At 54.4% G+C, this 22,703-nt stretch overlaps 1 protein-coding gene across 1 annotated transcript; it reads right to left on the reverse strand.

Annotated features, from left to right (window-relative positions):
- Positions 1–729: 729 nt before the first annotated feature.
- NR2F6 (nuclear receptor subfamily 2 group F member 6) lies at positions 730–15,441 on the reverse strand. Its single transcript, XM_020969207.2, is given in 6 exon segments — positions 730–1,753; positions 2,179–2,539; positions 2,541–2,716; positions 6,316–6,410; positions 15,168–15,405; positions 15,408–15,441. Coding segments are annotated over 6 exon segments (1,179 nt in total). The 3' UTR covers positions 730–1,478.
- Positions 15,442–22,703: the final 7,262 nt, after the last annotated feature.

Here is a 22,703-nt window from a genome sequence, read left to right on the forward strand (position 1 = left end):
GGCTGAGACAGAGAGAGAGAGAGAGAGACAGAGAGAGAGAGAGAGAGAGAGAGAGAGAGAGAGAGAGACAGAGAGACAGAGAGACAGAGAGACAGAGAGACAGAGAGACAGAGAGGAGATTCCAGGATTTAGAGATGGCAGGGACTCTCTCATTTTACAGATGTAGGACGTGGAACTCAGACAGCTTGGTGACTTAACAAAGGTTACACAGCTGGTCTTCTTACCACACCATTGCTTTCATGAAGAGCAGATGGAGGGAGAGGTGATAGGAAAGATGGTACAAAAGAGAAGAGGGGGAAAGGGTGGGGAGGAGGAAAGCCAACTGGTTGAGAGCCAGTCACTGGGCCTGCAGCTGCCCCCAGGCCTCCTGCAACTGGCACAGGGGCAACAGGTAGGGTGGCCTGTGGCTGGGTCCCAGAATAAAAAGGGCAGGGACAACCGTCCACATGTGGCAGATAAAACGTAGGCCCCATCTTGGCCAAGGTCACATGAGGTACCAGGCAGGGAGGGCAAGGACCTGAAGGAGCCAGGTTTGCTTCTGCGGCCCGGACCCTTGGTCCAGGTCCCACAGGCCCCTCTCCTGTCCTCCCTGACGGGACACTCATTTCCACAGCCAGACAGGATTAATAGAATCCGTGTCAAAGACCAGGAAGCTCAGGGCCACGATTTGACTAAAAGGGAGGCCTTCCAAAGTCTTCTGCCCCACCCCCCCAAAGAAGGAGTCACCCCTGTGGTAAGAAACATCTTTATTGGCTTTAGGTCATTCATTTTGTAGTGTCCAGCATGGATTATATTTTTAGAGAATCAATCTAAATTATATATACTCATGTCCCCCGTGGCTCCTGCCCCGGGCCAGGGGCCACCCTCCCTTCTCTCTCCTCGCTGCCCCCCACCTGGCAAGCAGAAGGAATTAGGAGGCTGAGTTACTCCTGCCCCCAGCTGCCAACCTGGCCTCAGCCCCCGGGGTCTGCCAGGAGAACCTGGCCTCTCTGTGCCAGCTATGTTCTCTCCACTCTTGGTAGCTCTGGGATACGGCCCAGGACATGCATTTTGGGAGGCAAGGAAGGGTTGAGAGGAGGTGGGCCAGGGCATCCCCACACCTTGCAGGCTTCCCTCCCCCCTAGGAGGCTTCAAAGGCTAGCTGGTTCCTGAGCACAGATGGACGGAGGGCACTGAAGGGTGAAGGAGAGGCATCTGTGCCACCAGGGTCCCAGTCCGAGGGAAGTAGGGAGGGTCTTTTTGGTTTTATGTTGTCATTAAAAAAAAAAAAGACAAAATGATCTCATTTGCCTTCTAAAAAATAACCAGTCTTAAGTGTCGATCCAGTCCCCAGGGTCGAGGGTGCGCGGCCTTCTGCGCTGGTCCCAACATGCGAATGGCAGAGGCTACGTTCCCCATTTGATAGATGAGGAGCCTGAGGTATGGCCTTGGCCAGACAGGGCAGCAGAGGCACAGCAGGGCCCTGCCAGGCCAGACCCCTACTGCCCAGCGGCATAGGGCCAGTTGAAGGTGCTGCCAGACAGCAGCATGTCCCGGATGAGTGTCTCGATGGGCGTTTTGCCCACGAGGCGCATGAAGAAGAGCTGGGAGATGAGGGCGGCAGGCACAGCCCTCAAGGCGGGCAGCCGGAGAAGCAGGCGGCCAAATCGTTGAGGCTGCGAGGGGTACTGGGCACGCACGTACTCCGTCAGGGCCACCTGCGCCTTCTCCTGCAGGCTCTCCACATGAGCTGGGTCTGAGAGGCCACAGGCATCTGCCAGAGACATGGGGGCCCAAGCCCCAGCCTGTCAGCTGCTGGGCCTGGAGTTCCCCACCCCCACAGACAAATGTGCCCTGTAACCATCCCCTCACCCCAAGATGGGTTCTGCCACTCAAGGGTGGCAGCCTCTGGCCACCAGAGAGGGCAGGATGAACAGAAGTGCTGTCCTCCCCAGCCCCCAAGAAGAATGGCACAGGGGAGAAGGTTGAGATCTGGAATTCCCAGGGGGTCAAGACATATGGAAGGGGTAGCAAGGGGGGAAGAACATTTGATGGACCCAGCCAGGGTACGAAGGCCCTTGGATGCAGATACATGGAATCCCTGGGTTATGGAAGATGCTAAAGCTGGCGGGGGGTGGGGGGGTGGGAGGGTGGAGAGGAAGGGCATGGGGCAGCCCCAGGAGCCCAAAGCCAACCCACCTGGTGTGAAAAGGGCGATGGCCTTGAGACAACTATACTCTGCAGAGTCCACCTGCAGCCGGTTCAGCTTATCCACCTGCTCCTGAAAGACCCGGATCTGGTCCATGAAGGAGACCACGCGGTCAGCAGCCATGGGCGCTGCGTGGAAGCCGGCCGCGGCCAGCAGCGGGGCCATGTGCAGAGGCAGGGCAGACTGTGCGGCGTTGAGGACGAAGAGCTCGCTCCAGCTGAGCCTCAGCAGGGCCACCTGGTCTGCCACGGGCAGCTCAGGAAAGAAGGGGATGTTCCGGGCCCACTCCACAGTACTGAAGAGGAGGCGGGCAGCCAGCTCACAGATGTTGTCGATGCCCATGACGCTGCCCTGCTGCTGGGCGTACTGGGGAGCCATAGCGGGCTGCTGGGTATGGCTCTGCCCGGAGCAGCTGCGAGATCAGCTCCGACACTGGCTGCCCATTGAAGTACTCCCCACCCCCACCTCCAGCCAGCGCTGTGGGGCTGCCCCCCGAGTGCGTGTGGGGGATCCGGCCCCGCTGTACCGCTGTGGGGAGATCGGGTAAAGGGGACACGGGAGAATGACATCAGGATGAAAAGACAGAGAGAGGGTGAAAGAAAGGTGAAAGAGGGAGAGAGACAGAAACATAGGCAGAGAGAAACAGAGAAAAGAGGAGAAAGAGAAAGTGGAAAAGATGAAATTGAAAGAGATTGAGAAGAGGAGGGGATGACAAAGATGAAATCAGATAGGGTTGAAGGGAGCAGGAGAGGAAGGGAGAAACCAGTAGGGTCAGATGGGGACAAGGAAAAACAAGTTCATTAGAACAAGTGACATAAATTTCCACTAAGTGCCCCCTCCCCACCCCACACCTAGGTTTAATGCTGAAGGCCATGTCCCCTAGGAAGATTCTGGGACTGCATCAATATTGGGGAGAGGAAAATTCCAGGCCTGATAGCAGCCCTGCCTGCCCTGCCAGAGGGGCCACGGGAGGAAGGAAGGGTCTGGGGAGTAAGTCAGAAGACAGGGAGGCCCCCAGAGTGTCGTGAGGCCCTTCTCATTCCTCGGCAGCACACACACAACCACACTGGCACAACAACCTCAACCCTCCCAACGCACGTATCCCCAGGGGGGGAACCTGCCCCCAACACCTCCGCTAGCCAGCCAGATAAACATGCACACATGCGCCAGCCTAACAAAAGAGAAACAGGACAAGCCAGCCCACACAGCTGCAGCCCAGAGACAGGAGGCACGGGTGTGCCCCTCCCCCTGGTGGGGAAGTGGCAGCACTCAGAGCCCTGGGGGGGGAACCAGGGCAATTATCTGTCCCTGGCCTGGGCCTGTGGGAAGGGCTCAGAAGGAGGACAGAGAAGCAGAGAAAGAATCCCAGTCACTCCCAAGGAACAGACCGGACCACTGGATGGACAGGGAAGGTTGGGACCAGATCGCTGGACAAAATGGGGGGAGCGGGGGGGGGAGAACCTGGTGTGTGATGAGAAGGGGAAGAATCTTTTCTATTGTCCCCAATTCCCTCCATGGTCCTGCGGGGACTGAGGGCAATTTATCATCACAGCTGGCTGGGTCTGGTAGACATCAGAGAGATCACCTCATCCCAATCCCCTTCGTTTTAGGTAAGGATACTGTAGCCCAGGCAGAGATAAAGAAGGATCACACCACACAGTGAGTTGGAGGCAGATCTGAGACTAGAATTAAAGTCTCTGGCCTCCCAGCCTAGGCTTCTTTCCCCTCTATTGGACTACCCCCCACCCCATCTATGTCAGGTCAACACGTCTGTCCCTCTCCTCCTCCATCCTTGCAGAGTCGCCAGTGCTCACCCGTCTGACCGGAATGGCAGAGGGGGGTGTGTTGTGTGTGTGTGTGTGTGGGTTGTGTGTGTGTGTGTGTGTGTGTGTGTGTGTGTGTACGTACACGGGGAGCAAAGACTGTTATAATTTCCAGCCCAGCCTACCCCCTTCTACAGAGCTCTAGGGAAAGCTGCTTCTTGGCTTTAGCAGGAAGGCCCTGGAGATCACAGCAGGCACCAGCCGAGACACACCCCGCCTGGCCCTGCCCTGCAGACCCAGGGAATTGGGGACCCACAGGAAATAAAAATAGGGAGCAAGTTCATCTGCTGGCGGGCAGGAGGGGAGCTAGAGAGAGTAACAGCCCTCACTGCTCCATGAGATTTTTTAGGGTTTGGAGTCGCAGGAAGCCTTAATGATCTAAAGAGCTTACGAGCAATTTGTGCAATGGTCTCATTTTATACACGGGGAAACTGAAGCCCAGAGAAGGAAGTGACTTGGTCTAAGGTCACAAAAACACAGAAGGTCTGAATAAACCAGAAACCTAGAGTGAAACATTCCTGACCCCAGGCTGCTACCAGCTAATGGGCCCAGGGTCAAGGCCGACCTTCCCCCCAGAAGTGCCCTAGCATTAGGCCTCCCTAGCTCTGGCCCCACCCCTTCCCCCTCCCCCACAGGGCCACAGCTGGCTACAACCCAGAATGAAGGGAAAGGACAAGCCCAGTCTCTGGGCTTGCTCAGAGGGAAGGGGATTTTTCCAAGGCTCTCTGGAGGGTGGGATTTAGGATTCAGGACTTTAGTGGAGAAAAGGGCAGATCCTGGGTCAGTGGAAGACAGTGGGCCTTGATAGGCCAGAAGCAAGGAGGGAAAGGTGTGACCTTGGAACACTAACAGACCCTCCCAGAGGCCTCCCCCTCCCCCCCTTCCACAGGAGTTTGGAGAGCCCAGAGGTCAGGTAACTGATGAGCTGGGTGTGGACCTGTGCCCTGAGATCACATGGCCTGGCTCAGGTACAGAGGAAGGGGAGGGTCAGGCTGCTCCCTCTCACCCTCTGGCCTTATCCTGGCCCTCAGGAAATCTGGGCCCAGAGCAGGGCCACAGAGCTCCAACAGTAGAATTGAGATCTAGATAATCTGGGTCTCACTCTCACGGAGAGTCAAGAGCAAAGAACTGGCAGCATTTAGACATCCTAGCATCACTGCTTTACAAATGAGGAAACTGAGGCATGGAAAAAGAAGTGACTAGGTTAGATCACACAGCTAGGGAAGGGTCAGAGGCAGGATCTGAAGCCAGGTCAGCACTCTATCTGGCTCCAAAATCCAAAAGCTGCAGGAGCCGGCGCATTTCTGAAGCCCTCCCGGCCCTGTGGTGCCAAGGTTCTATTCTAGAATTCTCTCCGTAGCCTGAGTCAGTACGTCATGACTAGAAGGCCAACAGCACTCCTCCCGTCTGGGGGGGGGAGGGCGTGGGGGACGCAGGGGAGGCAGCAGCCGACATGCAGTCAGGCTAGCTAGCTAGCAGGGCACCTTGCCTTTGCAGGGCATGCTTCCTGCCTTCGGCAAACACAGGTGGAAGAGACTAGGTAAAATGAAGGGCCCTTGTAAGAGACAAAAAACAAAACCCCAAGCCTCCCCAGGCTGGAGGTGGGAAGGTCAGAGCGACCTGGGCAGGGTGACCAGGACAGGGGAAGGGGAAATAGAGAGGGAGAGGGAGCCCAAAGGCCTGGCCAGCCTCTGGGCAATCTTCCTGTACTAGGGCCCTTATAATAAAGGGAAGAAATATGAAAGCCCCTCCCCTTCTCCTTAGGGACTGCTCTCTCAGGTACTGGGGAGACCAGCACCCAGGAAAGGACAGTACTGCACGGGAGGGCCCACTGAGGCAGTCAGAGTCAGAGTGGCAGGCCCAGGCTAAGGGCCCCAGGGAGTGGCCAGGAGAGCCAGTGAACAGATCTGTTACAACCAGGGGGGATTAGATTCCTCAGCCCCTTCCTCCTCCCACAACCCCCCCCCAAAATCCTCAAAGACTGGCACACTTGCCCCCGCCCACCCACTGTTCCCCAGACTCCATCATCTCTGGTTGCCCTCTGTACTTTCCCACTTGGCCCCAGGACGACAGAATGGGCAGAAGCCTGGATCCCCATATAGTCTCACAATGGGACCTCTGACAGGGTGCTGGACAATTCTGGGCAACATACCCACAAAGTCCAAACCCTGCCGACCTCCCATGGACTCCAGGAAGGCAATGAAGCCCAGGCTTTTCAGGTCACTGAGGCCGCCTCCTCTCACGGAAGGGCTATTGGCCGGTGTGCTGCTGCTACCCAGGGCGGGGGGCCTAGCCCAGCCTTACCTTCCTTTCTCATGCCGACCCGGAAGCACTTTTTTAAGCGACAGTACTGACACTGGTTCCGATGGTGTTGATCAATCTGGCAGTCTCGGTTGGACCTGCAGGGCAGGGTGGAGGATGTGCCACGGTCAGTATTCAAATCCAAGATCGAAAATATGGGGTAAAGTGGGAACCCAAACACTACCAAGCTCAGATACTTACTGGCTTCACGACCCTTGCCAAGCCCCTTATCCCTTCTGAGCCTCAGTTACTGCTGTCCCCATCTGTAAAGTGGGGATAATACAGCTGCATCACCTTCCTCCCTCCCAGAGTTGTTATGAGTGAAAGCACCACTCTTACTGGTTACTGTTGAGTGAAGGGAGGGAGCACAGCATGGATGCTGCCTTGCCCCATCCCCCCACTTTACCTAAGAACCCTGGATTCTCATCTGATCTCTGCAACTAACTCCCTGTATGAGTGGGGACAGGTCCCTCCCTAGGGCAAGGGCAGATCCACGTGGGGGTTAAAGACCTCAGTTCAAATCCCAGCTCTGTCACTTCCTACGATCTTAAGCAAGACAAGCCCCTGGTCCTCTATGGGCCTCACTTTCCTTACCTACAAAATGAGGAAAATGGACCAGATAAGTGCTGGCTTCTCTCACCACTCTAAAATCACATAATCCTCCCCTCTTCTGGGCTCCAGCTTCCTTGTGTGCCAAGGTGTGTGTGTGTGTGTGTGTGTGTGTGAGGAAGTGAGACGCAGAGGCGTCTGGACTCCCTGACCCCCAAAGCCTCCTCCCAGAAGCTCAGAGGCTATCCACTGTGACCCTGGCTAGCTCCCGGGCTGCTGTGGCAGCCATCAGCAGGCCTGTCTATGTTCTGGGCAACCAAAAATGAGCCCAGCTCTGGAGGCTAAGAAAAAAGAACAGAAGACTCTCATTCAATCCAGTCACATTTGGGGCCTGGCCAGCCCAGCTCCTATGTGAAAGGCACGGAAGAATTCTATTTTATAGATTGACTTTTGAAAATCATTCCTGCTTCTGGCTGTGGCCTTCCCAAATCGGTACAGGTCAAGGAGCCTGCCTCACCAGCAGCTGGGCCCAGCAAGGACACAGGGCTGCTGCTTTCACAGAAGGGGCAGAGAGGCTGGCTAAGAACCTGCCAGGGCCCACGGAGTTACCTAGTCTTAATGGGTGACAAGATCCAAAGGCCTAGATGCCTCTTCATCTGGATGAACAGCTTACTCCCCTTTGCCTAGAGCAGCCTCTCATCTCCTGTATCCTACCTCTACTGGGGCCCAAGGGATCATGTTGGGAAAACCAGGCTCATTGTTGGGGGATCAAAACCTCCTCCGAGGTCTCAAGCAGCCCCTCCACACAGGTGTAGAGACTCCAAACCTGAGCCATCTGGAGCTCCTTTGATCAGTCACAGGGAAAATTAGCTCAAACACAGTAAGGGGGAGGGTGGGGTGGGGGCGGAAAAGGGAGGGAAGAACACTGGTCTTTGAACTTAGAAGAACCCAAGCTCAAGGCCTTGTTCCAACACTTACTTAGTAATATGACCTGTCACTTAACCTCTGTACCTGCTCCCTCATCTGTGAAACAGATGCATCTGGCCTTCTCCATATCTCCTAGGATTCTCCCACAGGGGCCGTGGCAGGTGGGTGGTAGGACAGAGTTTCGAATGCAGAACAGTCAGCTGAGCCCAATGAACATTCTGAATTCTAAGGTCTCATTCTAAGGCATCTCTCAGTTCTGACATTCTGGAAGCAGCCCCCACATTCCATACAGTGTTGTACATAGCACAGGCAGTAGAAACGTGAACAATACTGCTGCCACTGCCTGCCCTCAAAAAGCTCACCATCTCTAATGGGAAAAATGTTGTCTTCCTTTTGTGCCCAGATAGCACAGAGCCTGGCACACAGGAGGTGCTTAATAAATGCCTGTTGGTTGGTTGGCTGACTTCTGAACCTCGGATGCTGGAGCAAAGATGGATGGGGGAGGACAGAAATCCGGGTGGTCCTCTGGCAGAAGAGGAAAAGGGTTAGGGTCTCAGATATTTGTCTTCCCCTCTTCCTTTCTACTTTGCCCACAGCTGAAAAGAGGAGGAAAGAAGAGGCAAGAGATGAGGCAGATGAGGGCTGGGTCCCACTCTTAAGGCTAAAAGAGGGAGTTTTAGGACAAACCAGAGCCTGTCCTACTTCCCACAGAGGGAAAAAAAGAAATGGAGCTCATTCCCCTGAGCAGTGACCCAGGATGAGATATAAATAGGGTGGATGGAGAATTCTGTGGCTGACGGATCCCCGACAGGGCAATGCGGAAAGTGGAGGGGCACTGGAGGACACTCCCCGCCATGAAGCCTGGCCATGTTACCTCCTCCGTCTTTATCCAGGCCCCTGCCGAAACTGCTCTTCCAAGGGCCCAGAAGACCTCCTGGTGCCCAAACCTAATGGACCTTTTTTCTTAGCCCCCCGCCCCCCGCCTTTCTCAACCTACTTACATGACTCATAGCTGTTGCTAACCCCCTCCTACCTGATAGTCTCTCCTCCAACTTCAGAGACACCCTCTTCTCCTCTTCCCATCCCTGATGAACCCACCCCTCTTTTTCCATGGTTCCATATCTTCCTACTCCCTAAATTCAGCAACGCCCCAAGGTTCTGTCCAGGGCCCTCATCAGTCCTCTCTTTACCCAATCTCCCTTAGCTGCTCATCCTTTCCCATGGTCTCAGATGACACTCCCATATCTATACCTCTTAACCTGACTGGGTGACACATTGGACTTGGACTCAGGAAGACCCGAGTTCAAATGTGGCTCCAGACACTTACTAGATATGTGACCCTGGATTAGTCACTTCACCTGTCTGCCTCAGTTTCCTCATCTGTAAAATGAGGGTGATAATAACAGTATCTACCTCCCTGGGTTGTAGTGAAGATCAAATGAGATAGATGATATTTGTGAATTGCTTTGCACACCTTAATGTATCATATAAACATCTGCTGTTGCTGTCCTAAGTTCCAGGCTTGAATTTCTCATTACTCGTGGGCAATCTCCACTTGCATGACCTACTAGCAACCTCCAGTCCAATATGTTCAAAAGCAGACTCGTATGCAGTACACAGTGGGCCAGTGGAACCCAAGGCTTCAGGAGGCCACATTCTTACTTGTATTACTCCAACTCCTGGTCTGCCTCTCAATGAGCCGCTTTCCTCCTCTGTAAAATGAGAAGGTTGGCCCAGTTTCTAAGACCTTTCTAGGTCTGATACTCCAGGTTCTAACATGAGATGTTGCCAGCTGCCATGGAACCTTAAGGGACTCGGGGCCACTACTGGGTCCCCTGGCCAATGGCCCTGCTTCTCCTTGTTCCATGGCTGGCAATACTTTGAATCTGCAAGCACAGGTCCTGGGTTCAAGTCCTACTTCAGCCTCTTACTACCGATGAGACTCCCTTACAAGTGACACTCAGGTTTCAAGTCAGTTCACCTGTCTGGGCCTCAGTTTCTTCATCTGTAAAATGCAGGGGTTGGAGTCAATCAAGGACTGGATTTTTTTGTGCCCTGGATCCCGATGGCAGTGTGGTGAAACCAATGGGACTCCTCAGAATAATGTGTTTAAAGGCACAAATTAAAATGCATAGCATCACCAAGGAAACCAATTATACTGAAATAGAGTTATCAAAAAAATTTTTTTTTGAAGTTTTAGGACCTGAAGCTAAGAACCTTTTGACTTGCTGGTTTCTAAGGTGCCTCTTAGTTCTAAGCGTACAATTCTAGAACCTTTAGTTCTAACCCTCCCTCACACCCACTCCCAGACCCCTAAATACCTAAGGCAAGTTCTAAGTGTGATGAAGACTAGGATGTGGGGACCCCCCCAAAGCATCCCCAAGGTGATCTTTCCTCCATTCAGTTCCTGACTTTGTCACTGGGTAACCTAGAGACAAGTCACTTCCTCTATGCCTCAGTTTCTCTGTCTCTAAAATGAGGAGTTCAAATAGATGATTTCTAATGGGCCTTCCTAGCCCAGGCATTCCATGCTCTAAGGGTCCTCCCAGCTCTGACATTCCATCTTCTAGGAGCCCTAGCTCCTATGGACAAGCTAGTGTCTGAAAAGTGGAAGGATGGGAAAGAGAAAGAGAAGGAGGGCATGCTGCCAAAGTGCTGTCCCTAATGGACCCTATTCTGACCCTACCATTCATCTGGTAACTACTTACACCCTCCTCCCACTTCCCCCCAAAATAAAAATAAAAGTAAAATTTCCTGGTGCCTGGGAAAGGCCGAGCAACACTCCTCAAACAAACCATACCAAAGTCAAGGGCCACCCTGCTCTGGTTTGGGCAGGATTTGAGGAGGTTTACTCTTGGGCCTAGTAACTCATCTACCCCCTAATCCCTGGAATCAGGGTATCTGCCACTAACAGAGTTGTTTGGAGTGGCCTACAGCCAAGCCTGGGGAGGGGAGAGAATCAATCTCCTTGTCAAGGAGAAAGGGCTTAGTGACAAGCAGACCTGGCTGCCCTCAGCCTCAGTCGCTTCATCTGGAAAATAGGAATTATTATTACCGCCCTACATCTCACCGAATTATTGTGAAGAAAGAATCTTGTAAACCTCGCATGCAGTGTGACAGAAATGCAAATGACCCTTAGAGAATGCCAAGGACCCTAGAAGAATAAAGAGCAGCAATGACTACACGTCAATAAACTTGGGAGAGGCTTGGCAGAGCCAGGCTCTGGCCCTCAGAGTTCAAGGTCAGAAAGAGAGTAAATAGGCCAAGACAAAGGAGCAGGGACTGTGGCACGAGGCTTGGCAAAGGAGGTGAACCAGGTCCTCCAAATCCCAGATCAGTGGAGGAAGCCAGAGCTGCCCAGAAAAACACAAACTGAGGCAGGCAGACCCCACAGTCACAACCTGGAAGGGGGGGACCAGGGCACGTCCTCATGATACAAAAGGGGCTGAGAGGAGCCCACACCAACAAAGGCTTACAGGACAGGGAGGCCTGGAAGGGTCCCGGCTGTGGGGAAGAAAACCTTGTCCCATCATGTAACTTCTCCCCCTCCTCAGTCTTGTCCCTCCCTTGAGGAGGGAGGAGAGAAATTCTACGCTTGGTCAGATCTGTCACTTAGTGATCCCTTGTCTAGGCTCCCAGGAGGGTAGGAGCTACAACAAAGACCCTATACTAAAGAGTAACAGTAATAGTAACTCAACTGTTGGTGACTTCAATCAAAGCAACAAACCACTACAACTTTTAGCCAAGGACTTTCTTGTTAAGAAAACCAGAAAACTGAATGTCACAACTGGGAGGGCTCCTAGAACATGGAATGTCAGAGCTAGGAGGACCCTCAGAGCATGGAATACCTGCTCTGGCAGGACCTTAGAGCATGGAACGCCAGGGCTAGGAAGGCCCATTAGAAATCATCTATTTGAATTCCTCATTTTAGAGATAGAGAAACTGAGGCATAGAAGAAGTGACTTGTCTCTAGGTCATACAATGACAAAGCCAGAAACTGAACAGGGGAAAGAATAAGATGGCACACTATTCCACCTAGTTCATGCCTGTGGGCCCTCTGCTTCTGATATACCATTTCACCCACTTTAAGGCAGAGCTGATCCAGTCCATTGCCCCCGTGGGCCTCACTGAGGCTGAGTGACTTGTCCAAGGTCACTCAGCAGCGGCCGCAGCTCCCTCCAAGGACGAGGTCAGCAGCATGGCAAAGTTCCAGCTGAGAAGCTGCCTCAGTCCATTTCATGGTCCAATCAACACTGGGCAGGGAAAACCCCAGCTCTTTTGTATGTAGAAGGAACAGGCCAAGGGCACTAAGAGGGACAGAGACACGTCAAGCCCCCAGCTGGATGAACTGGGGGAAGGGATAGAGGACAATCATTAATGTCATTGTAACACCTGGTCTCCTGACCAATGGTTAGCGCTTCTGGCTAATGAGGCCAAGGTCACTATTTCGAGGCCTTTGCCTGGCCCAATTATTATGTGGCTGCTGGAACTGAGTTTCCTCTGTCTCTGAAACTCAGCATCTGAAAAGCTGTCCAGATCTTGCTAGGGACTGAGTCCTAGCCCCCTTTTAAAAGTTAACCTGGCAGGGGGCTGGAACTAACTTAAAATTCTCTCCATTCACCAGTCCAGCTCCTCAGTCTCAGGCAGCTATCAATGACCCTTAGGAAGCCCCTCGATTTTTCAAATGCATGTCCAGCACCACGCCTAGGCTGCCCAGGGCCTAGGAAAGAAAGGCGATGGTGTTCGGGGAGCCCTACTCAGCTCCTAATTAGCAGGCCTACATCAAGCTGAGCCTGCCTGCCCCTCCTTGCCAACAAATGTGGGTTGGTTGGAGGCGGCTGCCAGAAAACAGGTGGTAAGGACAATTAAGTGCAGCTAGAAATGGTTTATTTCCCCTTTTGGGGAGGGGAGGGCAGGCACTGGAGGAGGATTAGCCAGCTCCAAGCACAGCACACCTCTCCCCCCTTCCCCCAATGAAGTGCCCCTAGAGGGACAGAGGAGGCCTTGGCTACCTGAGGGTTGGGTCAGCCCAGCCATGCTAGAGCCTCAGAGGGTTAAGCCCAGGTCTGGATGGGAGTGTCCCTATGTCTAGAGTGCCCGGGGAAGAGGCATCAGGCAATCCCTCTGGCCCTGGGAAGAGGAGGTGGGCTGGGGGTGGGGACAGAGAGTCTGGCTCACCCTCCATTTCTGCCAGGCTAGCACGGCTCCCAGGCTGGGAGGGCAGAGCATCCAGGGTCCTTCTTTAGGTGCCTCTACAGCACCCTTGGGATGGGCCTGCTTAGCTCCAACCTTATCCTTCATTCCCTCTCCTCTACCCTTCCTCAACCCTTGGCCAGAGAGCAAGAAAAAGCCCCTGCAGCCGTGGAGAACTTACAACATTTTAAACCACACACACACACAACACACACACACACACACACACACACACAAAACACAACAACCACTCCGCTCAAACATCAACAACCAAACACCTCAGCACACGCTGCTAGGCAGCTGGTCAAGTGTGAGCACCGGCCCTGGAGCCCACAAACAGAGGGGTTTTCCATGATTTCCTGCCCCTAGGCCAAGACCTCAGCCTTGGCTAGGCAGGTATAGGAGCTGCTGGGGCAGCAGCCTGGCAGGACTGGGGGGGGGGGCTCTCTGGAGAGTAGGAATCTGGCACACACACACCCCCGTCCCCTGCTCAGACACCTCAGGGTCCCCCTGTGGATCCTATGATCCCTTAAGGGCACAGACGATGTCTTATTTCACCTCCCCAGCAGGGAATATAAAGAGCTGGCCTAGAATATGAGAAGGCCTGGCTGCATGACCCTGGGTGAATCCCCAACCCTCTCCAAGACCCCAGACCATTCATCAAAGCCAAAAGCTACAGAGAGCTGCTTGCAGCTCACATTAGTAGAAGGCATTTCTTCACTAGGAGTTTCATAACATAGTTCTGGACACCCCTCCCCCCAAAAAGAAAAATCTCCCCCACCATAGAAGAGCTATTTACTGGTAACAGTAATACCCTTGATTAGAAATTGATGGTCATTCTGGATCAATATTTTTTGCCCCAGTTTGGGTTGTGGCTTTGCTTTTTTTGGGTTTTTTTTTTTGGTGGGAAGGGGGATGAAAAAGCTCAGGCTGGGTAACCTGGGAAAGGGCAGAACCCCAGCTCCACGCCTTAACTAGCCTAGCCATCCCACTTCCAGGCCCCCAAAACAACTCCTGGCACCCTGCTGCCTGAGAAGAGGGTGCAGACTTTGGAAAAAGAGGTCAGAAGGTTCTTGGTTCTAGCCCTGAAAGGAATCCTAAGTTCTAAATGCCACGTGGGGCCACTCTAAATACTTTTCTTCACAATAAAGAAAAAGGGTTGGGGGAGGAAGGGGAAAGAGATGAGAAACAGGAGGCCAGAGGTCCCTAACTCAGTGCTGGAGAGGGAGAGGGAGAGGGAGAGGAGAGAGAGAAAGAGAGAGAGAGAGAGAGAGAGAGAGAGAGAGAGAGAGAGAGAGAGAGAGAGAGAGAGAGAGAGAGAGAAGAGGGGTTATGGCCTCCCTGCTTCAATCACTGCCTTGCAGCTACTGCCTGCCCCAGATGGCTCTTCCAGACCACTGTCCCTGGAAAGGGAAGGCCTGCTTCCCCAGCCCAGGCCAGAGGTCACTGCCTCACAAACTCCATTCCCTCGCTCCCACCCACCCACCCTCAATGCCAGGTTTCAAGGGCCATGGAGGGCAGAAGAAGGTTAAATGAGGGCAGAGAGGAGACTGCAATAGAAGGAGAGGGGAGGGTCAAAGATGAAAGGTCAGAGGGAAGAAGGGAGTTAAAGGGAAAGCATAGGTAGAGTTGGCAATAATGCCCTACATTTAGATAGCATTTTATGGTTTACTAAAATGCTCATGTCCATGGATCTTCTCTACCATCACAGCAAGTTTATAAGGCAGTAAGGGATTATCTCCATTTCAAGGATGAGGAAACTGAGGCTCAGAGAGGAGTGACTTGCCCAAGGACATTCAGCTACTGAGGCCAAACCCAGGCCTGCCCACTGCCAGTCCAGTGGTCTTCCCAAGGTGATAGGCTGCTGCTGCAGGTTCAGCAGGGTCACCAAGGGCCTGGGCAAGCCCAAACGAGGGGGAAGAAAAAGCTTTCTAGGTTTCATATGACAAGAGCTAAGGAGCTAGTCTAAGTCTTTCACTTTACAGATGGGGAAATGATAGGCCCCGAGAAGGGAAGAGCCTTCGCCAAGATCACCCAGGGAGTATGGAGTGCAAGAGCTGGAATTTGAACTCAGGCCTCTGGGCACCGTAGGCACACTGGACCTCGTCTCAGCCCCAGGGTTTCGGATGCGCCTCTGGCTTTACCTCGTTCCTCTCCTCTCCTCTTCTCTCCCCACCCTCCCATACCTGCAGGTGTAGCTGAGGTTCCGGCGGATGCTCCGCTTGAAGAAACTCTTACAGCCCTCGCAGGTGAAGACACCGTAATGTTTGCCGCTGGACTTGTCCCCGCAAACCACGCAGTCCACCTGGAGCCCGGGCTTGTCTTCGTCGCCCGGCTCCGGGTCGCTGCCGCCGCCCTGGGGCGAGGCCGAGTCCTCTTCCGACGTGCGGGGGTAACCGCCCTTCTCTACTCCGTTCGTGTCCCGTTGGGGCCGCCCCAGCCACCGGTCACCATAGCCATTCTCCCCTCCAGGGAGGGGATAGGGGGGTCCCAGGTTCGGGGGTGCGGGGGAAGGGGAGGCGGGGAGCTAGCAGGCAGCGCAGGCCCGGCGCTGGGGGGCGCCCCCGAAGAGCATCAGGCTGCGCCCCCGAAACAGCCACCGCTCCCCGGGCGCGGAGCGGGGCGGGGCGGGGCTGTCCGGGGCGCTGGGGGCCCCGCGGCGGGCCCGGAGACAAGCAAAGTTTGGTAACAACTTTTCGCGGTCCCGGCCGAAGGCAGAACTGGTCTGGCCGGTTCCCGAGCCGGCAAGGGCTCCCGGAGGAATGGGGGTGGGGGGGTGAGGTGGCGAGCGGCGGCGGCTGCACCACGTTCCCAAGCAGCGGGGCCGGAGCTGGGGCCGGGGCTAGCAGTGCGTGCCGCCCGTCCCCCGGCCCAGCGCCCCCGCGACTGAGGCCAGGGCAGGCCGGCCCGGGGACATCGCGCCAGCGGCAGAAGCAGCAGGGGCACCTCCCCAGCCGGCAGTCCCAAGGGCCGAGCTGCGGCCCGCACCTTCCTCCCAGCTGCTCCTCCTCTTCCTCCTCCTCCTCCTCTCCGCGCCCGGGAAACTTCGGGGCTCAGCCCCCACTCGTGCTGCTCCGGAGGCTTGGGCAGCTCCCTTCTGGCCCACGCAGGCCTCTCCGCCTTCCTCCCAGCTCCTCCTCCTCCCCGCGTCGGGGAAACTTCGGGGCCTGGCCTCCGGGCGGGCTGTCCGTCTCCTCCCTCCTCCCCTCTCCTTCCTCGTCTCCTCGTCCTCCTCGTCCTCCTCCTCCTGCTGGCTGCCTCTGCTCCTGCCGCCGCCGCCGCTCCGGCTCTCGGGGAGCCTCGGCCCTGGGCGCTCTCCTCTCCTCTCCTATTCGCGCCGGGGGCAAACTTAGCGGGGCTGGGCCTCCGCAATGCCTCCGCCTCCTCCGGCTGCCCGAGCTCGGCGACAAGGAAAGTTTGGCTGCAACTTGAGGCGCGGCAAGTTCCCGAGCCCCGGCAGGCGAGCGGGCGGGCGCCCCTCCCTCCTCCACCTCCTCCTCCTGCCTCCGCCTCCGCCGGGCTCCGGCTCCGCTAAGGGAGGGGCAGCCGAGAGTGGCGGTCCGCGGCCTGGGTCCGGCCTCGGCCCCCGCTCCCGGCAGGGCTGGCCCGCGCCGTGTCAGCTAGTACGGCTCCCGCCGCAGCCCCCGGGGCGCGAGGGTCTGCTCCAGGCTGCAGCCTCCGCGGCGCTGTCCCTGCAGCGGCCGCCGCCGCCCGGCTGTTAAGGCTGCTGCTGCTGTAGCCGCCGCCGCCACTGCTGCTCCTCCGAGCTCTCGCGCTGCGGCCGGTTTGACACACAACGTTCCATTCGGAAGAGAAGCGGGGAGGGGGGGAGGGGCGGTGAGAGAGAGAGAGAGAGAGAGAGAGAGAGAGAGAGAGAGAGAGAGAGAGAGAGAGAGAGAGAGAGAGAGAGAGAGAGAGAGAGAGAGAGAGAGAGAGAGAGAGAGAGAGAAGGACGGTTGCCCGGGCGACGGCCGCCCTTATAAGGACATGGGTGTCAGAGAGCGCGCGCCCGGCCCGGGCACGAGTTGGGGGGGGAAGAGAAGGAGGAAGAAGAGAGGAGGAGGAGGAGGAGGAGGTAGGGAGGGAGAGAGAGAGAGGGAGAGGGAGGGAGGAGGAATGTGCCTGCTCAGGCCTGACCCTCCCCCCAGGGCGCGAGCGGCTGCAAAGCCTTAACCCCTTCGCCACTGCACTGCAGCCCCTGCTCTTGGTCCCCCACCTCCACCCTCAGTCTCCCGATCCCCGGGTCCTCCTTCCTCTCCACTGCCCAGAGCTACAGCCGCCACTTGGCCGCTTTCTTAGCCCCAAGGATGGGGGGATAGGGGATGCTGCTGCATTTATTGGGGACGACGTGGCACAAATGTGGGTCCAAGGCATCGACCTCCCATCCTTCGCTCGCTCCGAGTCCAGGGGAAACACAAGTCCAGAGCTGCTCCCATAGCCCTGGCATTTCTCCCCACATTCCGCAGAACCTCCCCCACACTCCCTCCCCGCCTGGGGTGGGGGAGTTGCGGGGGAGGACCTGTCCGGAATACGCAGGCGCTACACAAAGCTGCAAAACGTCCGCTCCCCCCTCCAGGGCCCCCTCACAGCCAGGAGACTCAGCCCCCTGTACAGCCTACAGAGCACGCCCCCCACCTCCGCCTCCCTACCATGTGCAGTGACCCGAGTGGCCCCTTCCCCCCATGGCCCTGCAGAACCTGGGTTCTGCAGGACAGGAGGCCAGACCGAAGAACAAACCGGTTCCCTCCCCTCCGCCCTGCTCCGGCCACCTCGGTGCCTGCCTGGACAAGGAAATGGGCCAAAGTTGAGCTCTGTCTTTACCCCCTTCTCCCCACCTCTTTATTTTCTTTGCTAAAGCAGGGAGGGAAGGCTGGCCTAGGTCAATAGAAAAAGGGAATTACAGATGCCCTGGGCCCACCTTGGAAGTCTGACACTGAGCAGCTTTCTCTGAACTATTTGAGATTCTTCTCTAGTTCTTCCAGGAACCAATTTCACATCCTAAATTGGAGTGGAGGGGGAGAGGAAAGAAGGGGACAGAGAAGTACTCTAAGGGAGGAGGGACTGGAGATTCCAATGGCCATCGACTGTCATCTTTTCCTATGATCCCAAGCTAGGAACACCAGTTCTCTAGAGCTCTGAAAGGTCCACTTTGGGTTTATCCTGCCATCCTTCACCTTAACTCAGTTCTTATCAGGTAACGTGCACCACCCCCTCCATCTCTGTTATCATCCTTATAGTATCTACCCAAAGGGAACTGGAGGGGTTGGGTTCCTGAAATTCGAAGTTTGCTTGAAGTTGTAATCTAAAGACTTGGATTCTTCTAGTCCTGTGTCTAATACTAATAACTACCTTTATAACCTTGGGCAACTCATTTCCCATTCCGGGGTCTCAAGTTTCCTTATCAGTAAAATGAGGTGGTCAGACTAGATCAGGTGTTTTCAACCTGGGGTCCATAGACTTGGCTTTTCAAAGTATTTTAGTAATTATATTTCAATATCATTGGGGTTTTTTTTGTAATTGTATGTATTTTATACATTTAAAAACATTATTCTAAGAAGGGTCCTTAGGCTTTATCACATTGCCAAAAGGGATCCATGACTTAAAAGGCCCCCTCCCAGCTCTGCACATCTTGGTTCTAAGGTCCCTTCCAGTTCTTACATTTTCTGATCTAAGATCTCTCCCACTTCCCACATTCTCAGTCCTAAGGGCTCTCCCAGCACTGACATTCTGCGTTCCTATATCTTCCCACCCCGAAGCTCTGATACTCTATATTGTAATATCCTTCCCAGTTCTGACATTTTGTGTTCCAAGGACTCTCCCAGTACTGACATTCTTTATTCCTCCCGGCCCCAGTATTCTATGTTCTAAGACATATCCTAGGTCTGTCCTAAGGGCCCTCCAAGCTTTGGTGTTCTGCTTTGACCTCCAAGCCATGGTATCTCCCAGAGAGGACCCCATAAGAGCATCCATAAAATGAGTTGAAGTGAATTCATTGAAATAGGGGCCTAAGAGCCATGGGACTGAGCCAGAGAGGAAAGAGAAGGTGCTGGGGGAGGGACTAGCCCAGTCAGAGGGGGGCCTGGATGAAAGGTTTTCTTGGGTTAATAAGTGCTGAAGCTTCTTTTGGGATTCAGGTGGGTGAGCCTGGCCATTAGGGCTGCCAGCCTACTGGGCTCTGTCTGGCAGTCCTGCCCTGCTGGCCTGAGCTAGAGTGCTGATATTAAAGATTACCTAGGGAATCAAACTTTGAATGGACCAGAACTGGAGCTGGGGAAAGAAGGAAAGGAGGGCTTCAGCAGTGTTAATAAACTGATCTTGCACTTCCACCCCCATTTACCACACGTCTGCCTGGAAATGCCTTTACCTTTATCAGAGGGAGAGGAAAGAGAGTAGGATCATAGAAATCATTAGAACAGGAAGGAACTTTAAAGGCTCTCCAATCCATCCCCCCTCCCCACCTCTCACCCCAGCTTGCAAATGGAGAAACTGAGATCCAAATTGCCCAGATTCACAGAGGCAGCAGGTGACAGGTGGGATATAAACCTCAGTCTTCTGGATCCAAATCCTGTGCCCTTTCCCCTGTCCCAGGATGCCTCTCATTGGTCACTGACAGGAAGAGGTTCTTAGCAAAATGATTCACTTGATAGACCTGCCTCCACTTCCAGCCTTTCATGTCCCAGTCCTCGCTCTCCTGTCCCTTCAAATCACATTGGCAAAGCAGCCCTTTCCCCAACCTACTGTCAGGAAATGGCCTGAGAAATTCCTTCCCACTGGGGACAGTTATTAATAGTGGTGGTAACAGCTTACTTCTATAGCTCCAGAAGATTTGCAGAGTGCTTTCCTGGACACAACCCTGTGAGGAGATAGAGAGTGCAAGTGAGTTTCACTATCCCCAGGAAAAAATAGGTTTGCAAAAGTAAGGTGATTTGCCTAGGGTCATGTAGCTGGGTGATCCCACCATACCGACCAGGGCAGAAGAGGAGCCACTGGCCTCCTGGAAGCCTGGTCCTTAGCCTCCTGTGCCACGACCTCCTTGGCTTGGCTAGGGGGCAGTTGTGACCTAAGTCACTTCTGACCTCTCCAGAGAGGTCTGACTGTCCACAAATTATTGAGCCTGAGCAGAAAGGACTCGGGTGAGTTGGACTCGGGTGAGTTGGAAGCAAAGACTGTCTCTCCAAAAGGGGCTCCTCAGCAAGGGGAAAGGAAGAATCTTCCTGTGAGTGTAACCTTATATCTTGTGTTCAGGGAACTGCAGGAGAGAAATTTCCAGTCTGCCAAGTGAGAGGGAGGGCAAAAACAAACCTACATGACCCCTCTTTCCAATTCCTTAACTATCCCTCCCCACCAGTCTGGGTTGGGAGCAGGGTGAGGGAGGTGTGTGAAGTCAGATGTCAGGACTGTGGCTTTGGCTCTCAGGGAAGGACTCTGGGCTGTACAGGCCAAACTGGGGACAGAAGGAGGATCAAGAGTGGACAGGATCCACCAGTCAATCAACACGCATTTATTAAGTGGCTTCTGCATGCCAGGCACTGTTAAGTAAAGTGAATGCAAAAAGGAAAAATGAAATCATCACCTCTCCAGAGGGAAAAGGAATACAGACCCAGAAAGAGAGGGAAAGGCAAGGCAGCTGGTTGTGGTTGGAGCTTGATAGATTTGAAGTCCAGAGATCAGGGTGCTGATCCCAGGGGTACAATTTGCTTGAGCAAGTCATCTCTCTGAGCCTTAGTTTCCTCATCTGTGAAATGGGGATAGCAGCACTTTGCACTCATAGGGTTATGGTGAGGAAAGTCTTCTGCCAACCTTGACACCTATAAAAATTAAATTCTAGTTCAAAAGGGAACCTGGGGAGTAAATAGAACAACAGGTTAAAAGGGTTCTTAGGTACAGATTACAGTGTTGAGGGAAATGCAGGGTGGGAGAAGGATCCTGGGGGAGTTGCAGTCAGAGGGTTAAGGGCTCAGTGAGGTGGCACAGCACGACTTTCTGGGGAGAATCTAAGCTCCCTGAGGGCAAGGAATGTTTCTTGTTGTTTTTTCCTTCAGTAGTCCCAGGGCCTGGCCCAATGTAATTTCCTGGGCTGGGCTTTTAATGTATTTCTTGAATTGAAAAAGCTGGGACCTGGAGCCAGGTGGTCCCCAGGGGAGAAAGAGGAGGACCTAAGTGAAAGCATGTGGGCCTCCCCTGAAGGGACACTCTGCACATTGTGAGGTGGTCCTGGGAGTTCTGGCAGACTGCCACTGTGTTAAACGAGCCTCACCCTATGTAGCCTAAGGCACCTAAGGTCAGTGCCTCTTTTATTCTTCCTCACTGCCCCCCCAACACACATTCAGCACGCCCCCTCCCTTTCTTCCTCCCAAAGGCTGCCCAGGGATGGGAGGATTAAGTTTCAGCCCGAGCAGAGCTGAAGAATGGGGAATGTCTCTGATCTGAGTGTGTGCCCAGTCAGCCCACGCTCCATCAGTACCTGGGGAAGATAGGGGGAGGGGCAGTCAACATCTCCCCTTCTTCATCCTCAGCCTGGTTCTGGGTCACCTGTTCTGGTGTGGGTTGAAATAGAATGGCCTCTAAGAGCCCTGCTTACTGTGTGAATGTCAAGTCAGCATTCCCCCATCCCAAATGCCTGCTAAGAATTTGGTCAGAATCACTGGCACCACAAAATGCCTCTTCTAGAATATACCCCAAAGTTGTCTTCCACATTCTTTCAGCAGAGTTCCCTCCAACATACACACCTCCCTAAATCCTTCAAAGGACACAGAACTTGCTGGAACCAGGAGTTCGAGGGGAAGGGACAGGGCATCTGGGGTTGTTTGGCACTTCTTACTTAGGCCAGATCTCACATCTCCACAAAAGGCCTTCCCACTCACCCACCTTCAGTCTTCTGCTGTTAAGTAACCTCCCCCTCCCAACCCCTCCTGCCGGTATTACTGTGTTCTCTGTTCCTTGATTCTCTACTTCCTGAGAGGAACCGAACTCCTAAAGACAAGAAGGAAAGGAGTGAGTTGGTGGGTGGTGGGAAATGGGGTTCAGTGAAGGAGTTGGGACTTGGAAAGGAATGAGGGCTCAGTGAGGGGGTGGGAACTCTGTGGGGAGTTGAGGGTCTGTAAAAGGATGGAGGATCGGTGACTAGAGTATGTTAGCTTCATTGAAGGATGAGAGCTCAGGGAGGAGATGGGAGATCACTGAATGGATGGGAGCTCAGTGAGAAGTGGAGGCTGGGTGGAGGAGATAAAGTCTCAGGGAATAGGATAAGGACTGAGATGAGATAGGGAACTTTCATAAGGGGATGGGGCTCACTGAGAGGGTGAGAGTTCAATGGTTTAGTTCTACCAGGGGCTCATACACAGACTATCCTTACCCTGACCTAGGATATGGAAAGGCCATGGGGAAGAAAAGGAGTAGTGTGGGGGGAGAGAAACCCAGGTCTCAGAAGGGGCCTGTTTAACCAGAATCTGTGGCTGAGGGCCAGATTCTGGTCATTCTTCAATCGGGAGGGGATTTCACCCCCCCAACCCCACCTCACCACATTCCTGCTGGCCTGGGGGAGGGGAACAGAGGGCAAGGAGTGTCTCAGGGCCTCCCTCCCCATCCTGGGCCTCTTTCCAGCCTGACCAATGGCCCGGCCTGACCGATGGCCCCGCCCGCACTTCAGGCTCCCCGCTAGGCAACAACGACTTTTGGGCCCCAGGAAGGGGGGGGGGAGACTTGAGTTAACATTTGACCTT

Source organism: Phascolarctos cinereus, unplaced genomic scaffold, assembly GCF_003287225.1.
Source record: "Phascolarctos cinereus isolate Bilbo 61053 unplaced genomic scaffold, phaCin_HiC Scaffold_4;HRSCAF=312, whole genome shotgun sequence".
In the NCBI taxonomy this organism is placed as follows: Eukaryota; Metazoa; Chordata; class Mammalia; order Diprotodontia; family Phascolarctidae; genus Phascolarctos; species Phascolarctos cinereus.